Source organism: Cryptotermes secundus, unplaced genomic scaffold (assembly GCF_002891405.2).
Source record: "Cryptotermes secundus unplaced genomic scaffold, Csec_1.0 scaffold205, whole genome shotgun sequence".
NCBI classification, from domain to species: Eukaryota; Metazoa; Arthropoda; class Insecta; order Blattodea; family Kalotermitidae; genus Cryptotermes; species Cryptotermes secundus.
Window position 1 is genome coordinate 1092876 of NW_019731570.1, and position 16119 is coordinate 1108994.

General features: G+C 38.7%; 1 protein-coding gene across 1 annotated transcript in view; it reads left to right on the top strand.

The window, feature by feature from the left end:
* LOC111867092 (disks large-associated protein 5) overlaps positions 1-6359 on the top strand; it is a 57794-nt gene extending 51435 nt beyond the window's left edge. The window contains exons 15-16 of the mRNA XM_023856593.2: positions 5268-5381; positions 6106-6359. Of these exons, the coding sequence (XP_023712361.1) occupies positions 5268-5381; positions 6106-6161 (170 nt within the window). The 3' untranslated portion in view covers positions 6162-6359. The remainder of the gene's footprint in view (positions 1-5267; positions 5382-6105) is intronic.
* The last annotated feature ends 9760 nt before the right edge of the window (positions 6360-16119 follow it).

Genomic DNA, 16119 nt, shown 5'->3' on the forward strand with positions numbered 1-16119 from the left:
TGGAGTGGGGTTGAGACTGAGTCCACTTGGTATTGTTGGCCACTAATTGGCCTATTATATGAGTGCCAGATGATAAATGATTATGTAGCATTTGGTGGAATGAGGATTGGCAGGGGAAACTGAAGTACTCAGAGAAAACCTGTCCCAGTGCCACTTTGTCCACCATGAATAATCCTACATGATCTGAGCTGGGATTGGATCTGGGCTGCCACAGTGAGAAGCCGGTAACTTACCACTTGGAATATGGCATAGCCATAATATGAGCATTACTATTTTAAAGTTTTAGGTACCATATATTTAAATCCCCCCCGTTGGTGTCTCCACCTTATCACGGTGAGGGGGTTTGAGTATGCCAAGGACCCTGAGAGCTATACCAGCGGTAGCGTAGCTACTGGCAGGGCCTCCCTTGCTGGACAGGTCAAAGTGTAGGCATCAGACGAAGAGAGAGACCAAAAACCAAAAACTGATGCCGGAAGCAGCGTCATCAGCAGCGACTTGAAGCACAGAGCAAATGATGCTCGAGATGGTTCAAGTTCGTATAGCAACAGGCGTGACCAGAGTGGTTTGAACGGCTGTTGTACTGCGATGTGGAAAGCAAATGGAAAAACTACCACATTATCACTTTTCCTGGATAGTCTCTTTCCAAAAACAGAGATACCATGTATGTGAAGACAGAGGGGTGGATAGAAGTGACCAGAAGACATAAGATGATGCTGGATGACCTTGGGGACAGAAGAGGATATTTTTATTTGAAGGAGAAAGCTCTAGATCACATTAAGTGGAGGAACTGTTTTGGAAGAAACTATGGACCTGTCGTCTGACAGATTACTGATGAATGAATGAATATTGAAATATTGACAGAGAAAGCGAAAATATCCTGATTAAAAAATTGTGCTTCTACTCTCTTCCCAAGTTTCTTGCATTTGTATATATGAGGTCTGACAATAAAGCTCGCAAACTTGCCACCATGTCTTTGCCATGGCAGCAGCGGAGAGAACCCTCAGTATGGTGTGATGACGCTGGCATATCAGCATTTTACATCTGCGTTGTTGTTTATCTATGGCGTCTATTATTGTCTGAGTGTGTTTTGGTATGCCGTCACGAGAATGTCGGAGCTTGAGTTAGAGCAATGAACAAACCTTAAATTTCTTGTTAAACTTGGCAAGAGAAGAAGCAAAATCAGGGAAATGATAATGCCAAGTTTACAGGGATAATCCTGTGGAGAAAACAGCAGTTTATAAGTGGGTGACATGTTTTTTCTGATGGAAGGGAAAGTGTTACTGGCGAAGAGAGATCAGAATATCCAGCAATGAGCAGAACTGAAGAAAACATTGCAAAAGTTTGTCAATTGTGCGTGACAATTGTCAGCTGACTGTCAGGAGCATAGCAGAGCAAGTGAACATCGACAGAAAAACAGGAGGAAAATCATAACTGAAGATCTTACATGAGGAAGGTGTGTGCAAAATGGTTCCAAAAGACCTGCTCGCATGGCACTGTCTGTGAGGGTGTTTTTAGCTAGTAAACAAATAACTGTGCTTGAACACCCTCCTTGTTCACTGGATCTAGCCCCCACTGCTTTTTTCTGTTCCTGAAAATAAAAGAAATATTGAAAGGAAGGCATTTTGATGACATGAGGAGTAATATGATGGCACCTCTGAAGGCCATTCCACAAAACCAGTTCCAGAATTGTTTTGAAGTGTGGATTATGTGCTGGCATAGCTTCCCAAGGGGCGTACTTGGAAGGTGACCACAGTCATACTTAGGAATGAGATGTGTAGCACTTTTACCATGATGAGTTCCTGAACTTTATTGTCAGACCACATATTAAAAGTGTTTAAGGCTTGAACTCCCTATGCATAACCACGTCTTTAAAAATCATATACCTTGATGTTCTAGCATCATTACACTAAAATTAAAAAATAATTCCCTTCCAACAACAAAGATAAAGCACTGGGTAAATTAATGATTTCCCCTGTGAGAGGTCAGGCTGCTTGAGAATCTTGGATAAGACTGTGGATTGGTTTCATCCTAAAGCTGTCAGCAAATGGAGGCATTTTTATAAGTACAGTATGTGCCAAAATATTCAGTACTGAAACTCGTGCATCTCGAACGTGCATGTTCATTTGTTGACAGAGCATAGCTCCAGCCACACGTGTTCCCAGTAATGAAAAGGAAGTTGTGTTGTGCAGTTGTTATTGGAAATGGGTCTCTCAGCGGAGGAAAAAGTATTCATAGTTGAGTATTATTTCTGCTCATATGGAAGTGGTCGCTAGACAACTCGCTTCCTTGGTTTTGAGTGGCCAGATGGTATTGTCCAGAAACCGCTACATACCGTATTTACGCATGTATAGGCCGCACATTTTTTGCCAAAAATTCAAGAGGAAAACTGGGGTGCGGCTTATATTCGAAATATTCGAAATCACACTTCATTTAAAAAAAATTATATTCATAATTAGTAATACAGAGTGTTCTACTCCTGAAATAATATTCCAAGAAAATTATTTTTTCTGTAATTTCTGTCTGAAAATTGTGCTGCGGCCTATACATGCATAAATACGGTATTACACTTGTGACAATATGATGTGCCGTCTCAGCACACGGTATATTAGGCCCCTATTTCATTGAGGATGAGGAAGGCAATGCTCTTACCATCACCTGAAAATGCTACAATGACATGGTGATCAGACCATTTCTTCAGGATTTCAGAAGGTTCTGTTGTGGAAGGGGCCTTCATATGAATAGACAGTGGTATCAACAGGACATCTTTTTATTTCAGTACTGTAAGTTTTGGCGCATACTTTACTTATAATTTTTGTGCATTTTATTCTGCACGTAAGATTCTTACACCGTCCTGAATCTCCATGACATGAACAATTCAGTTCCAGTATCGAGTTTTGAACTGCTTATACAATGGAGGGGAATCAGAGATATATTTCCTCATGCCATTATGCATTCCTCATCATAGGAATGGGTGAAAGCTGCTGATTGCTGTAGTGAAGAACTGGGTTCAGTTTCATTTATTGTAGCATTGCTGTTTCTGTTGTGTCATTCATTGTCAGTCATCCCTGCTTCATTGCAGTATGTGGACAAGTTGCTTAGCTGGGATTTCTGTCCATCCACTGAAGAGTAAGCATTTGGTGGGAGTAAAGTACTGTCTACTTTCCCATTGCCAATTGCATTTGTCTTCCTTTCCATTAATTTCATTAATATACCAGTTGCAACAAAAGTGGTGTGCCCTTGACATATATATCACCATAAGTTCAAGGACAACTGCCTAATTTCTCCTACAGTTTCTTATTGGTTCTTCCCTGTGAAAAGCCTAACAGAATCCATCAGTCAGCTCACAAATTTTATTTTGATCCCAAGTGTGGCTGTCTTTCTGTGGTTTTCTTGATTCAACCTCTGTATCTTTCATAACTTGTCAGTTCCTAGATTTTCTTGGGGATAATACACAGCTTTGAATTTTTCTGGCTGGTGATTGTTGGCTGGCCATGATTCCCCACTATTTTTTAAGTTTTATGAAGTGGGAAAGGATATATTTTTTGAGCTAGGGTGACTGCCGTAGAACTGAGATGTGTATCTGTCAGTTTCAATAGCTATTTGATCCCAGAATGCATCATGGGCCATTCTGTTATGAATATCAGGTGGGCTTGGATCTGGTAGCAACTGTCTACTCAGCCTGGCCTTTCAACAAGATGTTTTGGTGAAACTATTTTTTATGCTTCTTGAGTTTTATTCCCCACTTTCATGTGCCATCCTTTACTTTTCTTTATATTGTGACATGTTGCGCAACGAAGGACCCCTACCTCCCCAGCGGCGCGTGGCGGTAACGTAGCGCTCGCGTAATAGGCGAGTCATCACCCCGCCACTCTCCCCGCGGTGACGTCACGAGCGGAGCCAAAGTGAGCCGAGCGGAGCCGAAGTTAGCCGAGCCCCCGCAGCCTGGTAGCTATGCAACGCGAGTCAACAGCGGTGACGTAACAGGATGACGTGGCACTTATTACGCAACAGGCAAGCACTGCGGCTACATAAGTGAGCTGCACAGCGGCTGCGAGTCAGTTGTAATGTAACAGTCGCCGAGTCGAGTTGTAACGTGGCCATCGCCGAAGACAGTCCTCGAGCTACCTCCGAGAGTTCCGAGCAAGCCAATGAGTCAATGTGTTATCAACAGTTCTCCAGTCAGCCGACTACAGTTGGAGTATAGCAGCCGTCGCGGAAAGAAGAACCGGACGTGTGTGTAATTGTGTAATTGGGAGTGTGTGATACAGTGATACGGAGCTCCCCTACTGTAAACGTGTAGACTACTGAAGACAGAGTGAGCTGATTTGCGCATAGGGTTATAAATCGTGAAACCCCGCAACAGTGGTAACAGATTAATGCAATTAGGGTTATAAAGTGTGAAACCCCGCAACTGTGTGATAAGTAATTGTAGCCGTTACTTCTAGATCGTTCAATAAACCAATTAATGATCTCTACGGCGTATTCAATGTCTAAACATGTTACAATATGATACTACGTGGTCCACTGACACCACTAACTTCATTGTCATTTCCGTTTTTCGCTTAGTGAGGGGTGGAGTCCAACTGGGTCCACTCAGTACGGTGGCCACTGATTGGCCTATTGTAGCCTGCCCTGGGTGATTATGATGATGGAGAATTTGGTGGAATGAAGATTGGCAGGAGAAACCGAAGTACTCGGAGAAAACCCGCCCCAGCTCTGCTTTGTCCACCACAAATCCCACTTGACCAGACCCGGGATTGAACACTGGCTGCCGTGGTGGGAAGCCAGCGACTAACCGCTTGAGCTATGGCATGGCCTGTTATTTTGATTACTCTTCATAATATTTTCAAGATTTGATCTGCCGCTGACATCTGAACAGAACTCGGCTTGCATCTTCTGATAATTAAATTCTACTGTCTAATAATATAAAAATGTTGGCACCTATAAATTATGCAAAACCTGTGTTGTCTTGCCATTGAAGCTATTGGGTGAGTACAGATATATAATTAGGAAACAATTACAAGTGTTACAATTTATCAACTTGACTAAAGCAAGCAGCATTCAGTAATTTAGCGCTTCAGCTACAAGATGATGTGTAACATGCCATGCTATGCTATGCTATGATATATATTGGCACCATGAACACATTGCAAATAATTGGCCGACTCAGCCAGCTACATCTGATTGGAATTCATTGTGCCAAATGGGTGGTAATCTGCAGTGGTTTAACTGATGGGTATTCTGTAATGATCAGTGATCTGTTAAAGGGCCAGAGCGGAGATACAGTACAAGAATCAGCCTGCTAGGAAGCCTGGATGCTGATGATATTGTTATGCCACTAGCAACAGGGGATCTCATCTGCTTGGATTCTCCAGTATCAGGTGAGTAATGATGTATGGTCAATTTAATAATGTTTAATAATGCGGCGTACTTGATCAACTCGCTTCCAGGCAACATCTCTATAAACACAATATGTGCATGCAACAGTAGAGCAAGCTGTGTTTTCCGTGTGTCCGGCAGTTTGCGCAGGAGTGGTGACATCACACAGCAAAAGTAAGTGGTTATCACATGACATGTGCTTCCTGCGTAACCTTCCACTTGTGCATGTGCAGTGACATCACACAACAGTGGGTATGGGTCACGTGATATGTGTTTACTGTTGGTCGATGTCCATTCTTTGGCTGTATAAGTGAGCGGAATTCCTAAGCTGGCAGAGAGAAATAGTAGCGGCAGAAGTATGTGAACGGAACAAATTGGAATGAAGAGTACAGAGGAATACAGCAGGTCGACCTGTGAGGATTTAAAGTGTGATTTGAAGATTTTATGTGTAGTATTTGGAGTAATTTGAAGCTGGTTTCTTAGCTAGATGTCAGTGACATGGCATTCGTCTAAAACTTCATCATGGCCATTTCATTTTTATCACCATATTGTGTGTATATTTTATTTTATTTTATTTGAACTCATACCATAGTCATCAGATTAACTGTATAATTTAATTATTAAATTTGATACTAGAGATCTGAGCTCACCTCCAAGAATTTGTTGGCATTCATTTGTAAAGGGTTTTATCTTCTTTTTAAATATGCTCTTTTTTTTCCCCTGTAGAACCTCGTCGAGTTACTCGTCGATCAGTTCGTCTCAGCACCCAAGCCCGAAACTGAAGGTTTGAAAATATGACAGGCAATGATTAGTATATCATTTTGATTCAAAATTTAAAATACTGATGTACAAAAAATTTAGTCCCAAAACTCTTGGTGTACTTGCATTTATTCATATGTAAACATAATAAGTACAAAAATCTTGTTAAGTATTAAGATTTAGAAGAAATAAATAGAGTTCCGCATTTCTTCTTTTTCTCCTCCTCCTTTCCCTCCTCCATCTTATTCTATAGGGCGTTAAATTTCAGCATCAGTTGCTTGGTTCATTTCAGAGCAAATTCCATTATATATATTGCCATGGCATTTGTGCTTTCCATGTAGCCACTGTGCTGTAGAGCTGGTTTTCACCACAAATGCCCTTGATGCTTAAGTGCACAAGGCAAAATATTGTCATAGTCCTTAATCTACTATTATCAAGCTCTTTCTCTTCCTTTTTGGCTTTATTTTCACCTCGTTGACTGTGCTCAAAGTTTGCAATGTTTTAGAAGTGAGTTACTAACACACTTGGAGAAACAGTCCCATGATTCTGCCAAAAGAAAATGCATAGAATCAGGAACAGAAACTTTGATGATGTTAATCTTTATAAGCTGAATCGGCAGCGTAGACAGAAGCTACTTCCAAAAATATTTTATCCTTGATTACTCTTTGATCCATTGGCTGTGTAGTGGATGTTTCATATCCTGGGGGGGTCAAACACAAGGTAGATGCTAAGACATGTGGTGAGTGTCATGCCTTGTCATTTTAGAAATTAAAGCTTTTAGCTTTGTTATCTAGGAACTGGGGTGGTGGCCATATTTTCATTTGGATGTAACAGTTTTTCATCAGGCAATAGGGGATTTTAGACATCCCACTGCTACATGTCTGGCAGCTTGTTTTTGATGGTATAAGCATGTTAACATAGAAAAATTGCAGTGCTTTGCTAGGTGCATTGCACAGTACACGGACCCCTAAAAAATACTTCATAGCTGGTAAGAGTTAATAAATTCCTGAAAAGTAACATATGTTACCCATGTTGATTTGTTGCTTTTTTATTGCATTGCAGTTCTTTTTATGATTTTTAAACCTTGGTTTTTAAAGTTCGTACTGACTATTAGTCTGTCCTTTGCTTATCTTTCTCTTATATCATAATTTTTTAAAGGCATGTGTTATTTAATGATAAACTGCAAACTGAATCACATTCATCTCATATCACAAGATTTATATGCATCAGGCAGACAAAGTACTCCTGTAGTTGAAGTTTTTTTAATTTCAGTTTTATTCAACATTTGTACAGGATTTTGGACATGGATGTATGTAAAAACTGAAGTTAAATGTTGTCTTGATACAAGCATATATTGCGGTAAAGGTTAGTATCTTCTGTCATGTGATACCATGTAGTTTTGGTAGATTATAACCAGTATTTTAGAGTAATCTTTTGCATTCATGTTCAGAATAGAAGAGGGAACTATTCTAGCCTGAAGATGGAAGCAGCCCATCCCTTTGAAACACTGGCATTAGCTACCAGACTACATAGTGCCACATCTCAAAAGACAGTATTGTTGATGATCACTGACTCGAGAACCTCTAATCTTGGCATATGTTGCAATAAATTACATTTCTGATATCACACCACTGTATGTGAGCCATACAGTTGGTTGTTTAGCTCTCCTAGCATCCAGTGAAAGTAGCTGCTATGAACTGGGACATCACATTTATTCTTTTAAATTAAAATGCTGAATATTGTGTGTTTTTTTTATTGCTAGTGGGGTGGGACTAAGTCCCTTGTACTGCGGCCTCTTCTGGCTTATTGTACCAGCCCCAGACGATAGGTGTGGGTGATTGTGGAGCAATTGGTGGAATGAAGATTGGCAGGGGAAACCGAAGTGCTCGGAGAAAACCTGCCCCAGTGCCACTTTGTCCACCACAAATCCCACTTGACCAGACCCGGGATCGAACCCAGGCCGCCGCGTTGGGAAGCCAGCGACTAACTGCTTGAGCCTTGAATGTTGTGTTACTCACTTTTGATACACTATATTGCATTAAATGAGAACTACTGAAATGCATTTGGTCAATGGCATTTAGCTATGACTAGGATAACTGATAACAAGTAATTCAAGCATTTTTTGCAAAGTGTGAAACAGTGTGCAGCAGTCTTTCAGGTTGCAATTAAGCCAAATACAGAGATTTCTCTATTTGATGAATGCAGGAATACTTTAGTTTATGTCATCTTAATTGGAGGTAGTGCAAAATTATGTCAAAACACTTACTGTCCCCCCAGAAATAGTTAAACTTTTTATACACAAGTAATTACAATTATATAATGAATAATATGAAATTAATTTCTAGAAGAAGTAATGGCAAGAAAAAAACTGTTCCTATGCAATATGTATGCTTACATAACAATATTAAATTAATTTCTGAAATGTTAATGACATGAAATATAGACAGTGATACTGTAGGAATTGTTTCCTGCATGGAGAAAACATGAATATCCATTATTGCATGAACCACAGTCACATTACAGTGGAGTCACGTCGTACACACGTTTAAGTTACATGAATTCAATCCTACGCTTTTGCCAGAAAAGTAAAAAGTTATTCATCTGACATGTCTGTCACCCAAGCCCGGCCCAGCATTTCTGGGATTGACATCAAGCCCTGACTACCTGTAGGTTTACTATTTTCCTTTTGTATTCTTTCTATGAGCCGATTGTCTAGATAATGTGGGAACCTCAACATCTCACAACCCTATGGGCCTCCATGGCCTGTTACAGGGATACCTTTACTTTTATTATTCTTTCATTCTGTCTGTCTCTCTGTTTTGTAAGTAACTGAAAATAAAATTGCTGTATACTTTACTTGTATATGTACTCATTATATACAAAAGCCAGTACTTATCAGTAATTTAAGGGATTTTTAAAGGTAATTCTAACCAATTTTGAGTTTATGCACCATTTTTTAACATAACACTGCATTAGATGTGATTCCACTGTACTTTTTAAATTGAGGTGTGAATTCTGGAAGGTCAAAAATGTCTTATACTAAATCGAAACAAACTACAGTATGGTATTTCACTATATGCACTGTTCTGATTACATCTTAGTTGTGTGATAGAGTGTGGCACTACTCAGCATAGCATTTCTGTGTATAGTAGAATTGTACTCATGTTAGAATAGGAGTAGCAAGTAGCACATAGTGTAAGTTCATGAAACATCTGCATGCAGTATATTATGCCTGTAAATATATTGTAATATAATACTCTGATACTTACTCTGAAGAGATACATAATGTATAAGACTTGAGACAATGTTGCCAATTGAAACTGTTTGTTTGCAGTTCATGGCGAATTCTCTGTGACTGTTGACAAAAAAAAAGTATGATTTTTGTAGCTGTGGTAATGAATGTTTTATATTGATTTTGTGTTACTTCACTACTTCATAGCAAGTTATGTAGAAGTAAAGTGTGAACAGTGTCTGTTATTTGTACATTGCCTACAAATTAAAAATCGGCTTACGACATGATCTCAAATCAGTAGTAGATTTGTGGAAGGCAATGAAGTGTTCCTCATATTTATAATTTTAAGAATTCATACTTGTATATTTCATATCCCAAGTACAATATTTTAAGGATAGATATTACTTCAGCAGTTGTATATACAATTCATAAACATGTAATACATTTTTAGTTAATCTTAATAAATTTAGACTAATTTTCATCAGCTTTGTAAACACATTTATTTGTTCTTTGGCCGTTGGTGGTACACTTGCACTCATTTAAGCACCATTTTATTGATTAGCTCAGGTGTTCTGCACTAGCTGCCATGTAATCATTCTGCTCAAACCCTAGGTGGCTGGCATGGTCTGTGTGAAGAAAAGTGACACTGGTAGCACACTTAAGATAAAGTGAATGCTGGCTGGAGATCCCAGAACGCACAGTATCTGGGCAGTGCATGACAACGTCTTTACTGGTCATGTGTGAGAATGGCCTTTTAGTGCAAAACAGAAATTTGGGAAAATTATGGCAATGAGATGTGAAAGAGAATTTTCTCTGGTTGGCCAATTTTTTCACTTTAATAATTGATAATGCTAACCACTTTTTTCTTTGTGCTACTGTATTTAACCAAGTGGAAGATTATTCTGAATTACTAAGAAGAACCTGTACTAGGAAACATATCTGCATATGATAAGTAACTTCATGAATTAATTCCATAAACTTATTACAAATGCGTGAAAGAGAATAAACACTAGAAGTCATCATATTAGTTTCCTTCTTCGAGTTAGCCTTTATTTAGCTTCAGCAGTTTCACTCTCTTCACCATTTCTATCTATGACTCAGTTTCAGAGTCTTTGCAATTCCCAGTTTCTTGCTCATCCTCCAATCCATCCATTCCCTAAGATGTACTACAGTTTTTAAATCCTTTGAATATTACTTCCAGAGAGATCCACTGCCATGGTCTTGACCCACTGGCACAGAAGTTCCACACTGGCCCTCCTTATTGTTCTGGCAGTGTCAGCACATGATCCTCTGCCAAAAGCTATTGAAAATACAGTTCTTTCAAATGATTCTTAACATGCTTATTCCATAGACCATATAATTATGAAGTTATCCTTCTACATATGGCCACAAGGTCACTATTCAAGGCATNACCTCCTTATTGTTCTGGCAGTGGCAGCACATGATCCTCTGCCAAAAGCTAGAAGTTATCCTTCTACATATGGCCACAAGGTCACTATTCAAGGCATGCCTAACAAGTTGATATGCCGTGTTAAATGACCTTTGAATACTTCCATCACAGACATTCCCTGATTTCTCAGAAAAATCTCCATCTCCTGTTCCAGACGACTTCTAACCAGTCACCTATGAGTTCATTAGTCATCCACCCCTTTTTTTCTTAATTCGCATATTGAGGGGTGGAGCCCAGCTGAGTCCACTTGGCACGTTGGCCACTTATTGGCCTATTGTACCTGCTCTGTGTGATTATGATGATGGAGAATTTGGTGGAATGAAGATTGGCAGAGGAAACTGAAGTACTAGGAGAAAACTTGCTCCAGTGCCACTTTGTCCCTTACAAATCCCACTTGACAGACCCGGGCTCGAACCCAGGCCACCATGTTGGGAAGCAAGCGACTAACTGCTTGAGCTATGGCGCGGCCTCGTCCGTCTTTTAGTTTGGTACCTGATCAGTAATGCTAGAGGCAGCTCGGTCTTGGCATATTTCTTCAGTTCACTATCACATATTGTGGTAGTTATGTGCTGTTTCTCAATGCTGTGATTGTTATAGTCCCTTGCATCCTGTTAATTCCTAAAGTTTTTACAACACATTAATAGAGTGATTGGCTTTTTTGGACATTAGTTATCATCCTGTTTTTATTTGAAACAACATTTCGGAGACTGGACTGTGTCTCTGTTGTCAAGCAGAAAGCCTATTCATTTGGGCCCAATTGATAGTGCTAGCTCCCACCTCATCTGGAGTAAAACCTGCAGCCATAAACAGGAGTAGAGATACTGACCACAACATTCTCCAGGTGCACTTTTTATATTTTAGTGTACCTCTCCCACCACAGATATCAGTTCTTCCTCCATTGCTGAACCAAAAGTCAACTGAATTAGTGGGTTTTGTACCTAAAATCTGGATAACTATAGAACTGAATTAATGGTAGTGAGTACTGTTTTCAGGTTTCAGCAACTCAGGGGAAGAACACGGGGTATAATGAAACAGAAAAATTATTTCTTCGTACGAGGGGGTACCCAAAAGAAACCAAACTTATTTTTTTTTAAACTTATTTATTCAAATTTTAAGCACAAACCTTCAATCCCCTTCAAAGTACTCTCCACTTACACTACTACACCTGTCTAGTCTTTTATTCCATTTTCAAAACATTGTCTAAATTCATCTTTTGAGATGCTTGACAGCGCCTCCGTCGTTTTTTCCTTCACCTCAGCAACATCAGCAAAACGCTTTCCTTTCATGTCTTTTCATTCGAGGAAACAAAAAAAAGTTTTGATCATTTTGGGACTCTTCTTTCAAAGCACAGCATGCTTCCACGCGACCTTGTTTTTGTTCAGCAGTCAGCATTCGTGGCACGAATTTCACAGCCACCCTTTTCATTCCCAAATCTTCTGTCAAAATTCGCCGAACTGAGCTCCAAGTCACTCCCGACAGCTCCACAATTTCTTCAATGGTCCATCGTCGATCTTCCTTGATGATTTCACGAATTTTTTCAACATTTTCATGTGTTCGGGCCGTGGAAGGACGACCAGAACGAGGTTTGTCATCAATTGACATTTCACCATTTTTGAAACGGGAAAATCACTCAAACACTTGAGTTTTCCCCATAGCATCGTCCTTGTACGCCGTTTTTAACATTTCAAGAGTTTCTGTTCCACTTTTCCTGAGAAAAAAAGCAGAATTTCACCGCCGCACGCTGTTCACAAAAATCAACCATTGCAAAAATGACGATCACACAAAACAGTTGTCACTATAAACTCTGCCGAAACTAGTCCTTACCTTCTGAAGCAACGTTAGTCGGCTTATCGACTCAGGAATGTTAGCTCTATGTGCTCATAGTGGCAAAACGCAGTACTACAAAAGCTCTGCCCACAAAAAAATTAGTTTGGTTTGTTTTGGGTACCCCATCGTACATCCTCCACCATATTAAACATTTTGCAACAAATTTTTGCATGAAGCATCATAACAGATGTCCAAAAAGTTACTTGAGTAAGATCATGCTCACATTCCAGGGGAGAACTTGTTTAGTTGTATCCAAATGAAAATTGAGTAAATACATCAATAAAACAACAGCAGATAGAAACACGTGCTAATATAACAACAATGTTACCACCTGTTGCTAATAAAAAACTGAACACAAATGGAGGTGATTTCAGTGTGAAACACAAACACTGAGGTTCCCACTTAATCAGTCCTAAAGTTCGTAAACTATACCAACCATACAAGAAAAGCAACTAGATATACTATCCATGGGCAGACCAACTTATTGGCCACCAGATATCAACAAAACTCCAGATTTACTGGACCTCTTCATCTTTATAAAGGACCAATCTTAGCCACCATCAATAAGATCGACGATTGGGCAAAGAAATGGAGAATTAAAATAAATCAAAGCAGATCCATGCATATTACATTCACCCTATGTGACCAAACTTGTCCGACAGTGTAAATGGGCAATGTTGATCTACCCCAGAAAAATGAAGTGAAATACCTGAGAATGCATCTCAACAGAAGACTGTCATGGGCAAGGCACATCAAAAGAAAACAGCTCAACTGAAAAGCGAAACAAATGTACTTGCCAATCAAAAGATGACGCTGTCAATAGAAAGCAAACTCCTATACAAAGCGGTACTCCAACCCATATGGACCTATGAAATTCAGCTGTGGGGGACAGCCTCCAATTTCAGCATTGAAATCCTACAGCGCTTTGAATCCACGACTTTGATCCATTCTGAATGCACCTTGGTACATAACCACAGGAAAGATCTACAAATGAACACAGTCCTCAGTGAAATATAAATTAAAATACCAAATACTTAAGAAAATTAGACAACCATACTAATACACTAGCAGGGAACCTACTAGACAATAGCGACACATAGACTGAAAAGATACACTATCCTAACTGTACCAGACAGACCTGCATAAAACCCCAATATAAGAATTAAAATGATACCTGAATGAAAAGAAGAAGAAAACATATGAGTTATGCCACTGGGCATAACTCATTCACAAACCAGTGCTTATTGAACATATATATTTGTTGAAATTCTGCAGATTATGTATAATAAATGTGTGAAAATAAAAGAAAAAAATGTTGAATTTGAGATTTATGGAAAAGAGTAACTATATGCTCAAATATTTGATTTGCTCGTGTGGCTTCAGTAGAAACTATGTTAAGTTAAAATCTGTTTAGTACACATGAACAAATAGGCATAACTTGCTGGTATGTACTCACTTATGGAATGAATGTGCATAAAGACATTACATGTAGAAGAAACTATGTGGAAACATTACTGTGATTTTACTGCATATTGTAAGACTCAAATTCCCATATATTATATAAGTCTGGATTTCTAGTAGGGCTGAATGAGCTAGCAAGTGAAGGTTGTTGTAAATATATGAATGTATAGGGCGGTATGTACAAGCTGTGTTAGAAGATAAATTCATTCACTGTTTTTTATTATTTCTTATGTGATTTGTAGTAATATTTTGCCAGAAGCTCTGAGTAGATATTGAAGACTACACTCTGTTTTCCATTTCCCAAAAGTACAGAATAGATTATTTAAATTTCCTCTGTGTTCCATTTTTTAAGTACTCAAATATAGGTATTCCTCATTTTATGAACAATCAGTTTCCAAATTATCGCTACAACAAACAATATTTCTGAGTTTGGCAACTTTTAGATGTAGAACACATGGAAGTATCATTTTCCATTTATGAACTTTCATGGTATGAATTACCCTCACAAATCATGGGATGCCTGTACATCATTCCATACATTCATGAGAATATAACTTTACCTAAGTGCATGTTAATTCCTTATGTTTATTCCTATTGTGAGATTTGTGTGATCCTACCATAACGTCGTGAAGCAGAATACTAGAGTAACTAAAGGTCACTCAGATATGAATCTACATTTTGTATTTATGTATAGAGAGGAGTGTGGGTGTTTGTTCTTTGTACACTTCTATTCCACTACACCCATTTCCATGTATACCGTAAACCCTCGCTAATCTGGTTACAGTTAATCTAGATGTTGGATAATTCAGATAGAAATATGAAAAATGAAAAATTATGTTCAAAGTTGAACGTCTAGGAGCAAGAGGACTTTCAGACTGTGTTGACAGCAGTTGTTGATACGGAAACCACACAAGGAAATATCCAAGATTGGCTTGAGCTGGATGAAGGAGACTCTGGGTTTCATTTTCTGACAGTGCTGCTACAGTGATTTTTTTTTTGTATATTTTGATCGCCACTAAATATATTATTACATTTTCTTTAATTTTTTTTTTATTTTCTTTGTCTTTCGTGGCTATATTTTGCTTCATTAATCTGAATTACCGAGGGTTTACTGTGTTGTGGTATTTTGCATTCGATAGACCTTAGGGGAGACCTATTCTGTAGTCCTGTCATAGGTTTTGAAACATTTAATTTTCCTGAAGTGAATGGTAGTTTTAAAAATTTCCAAAGAGGCTGAGATCTACATTTTGCCTCAAAGAAGTAGGCTGTTGTTTTCCACAGTTAATATTCTACCAAATAAGGAGCCTCAATTCAAATACAAACAGTCATTGAGAAATGAATTAATATTAAACATTGGAATAATTATTAAATAAGAGCTGCAGTACAAGTGTGATGTTGATAGTACTCAACCCGATGATTGAAATGACCATATGGAATACCACTGCATTGTTTATAATTGTAATGGAATGACCAATTTGCTAACAATTCTTAATCACTGATAAGCATTCTAACTTCCTAAGTGCATGTATGCTACATGCCTAGCCCATCTCAAATGCCTTGATTTGATTGTCTTAACATTTTACTAATTTTGTATGAGTATGGTTAATATAAGCAACGGTTCATAAACTGATGATGGAAAGAAATTACAATATTAATGTTAAATTTTGGGCTGGATGCAGTGTGACAGCAACGTGAGTGTTATACACCTGATGATGGCCGTCTGAGGCCGAAACATGTAGTGTAAAGGAGCAAGATCAAGGACACATAATATATTGTTTGCACTTGGAATGGAGTTTATATCATTATATCATTTATCAAAAGAAATTACCTTTACAGGGAGAACATCAAGAAATCAATTTCAGTTCTAAAAGATTAATTCCTGAAAATTAACACTTGGGATTGCTGGGTTCTTGGACTTTGTCCATCATCTTGTATCCCTAAAAAGAGAACATTTTGGAAACTGGATGTCTCCATCCTCAGGTGACAGGGTGGAAGACACCCTGTTGGGTCC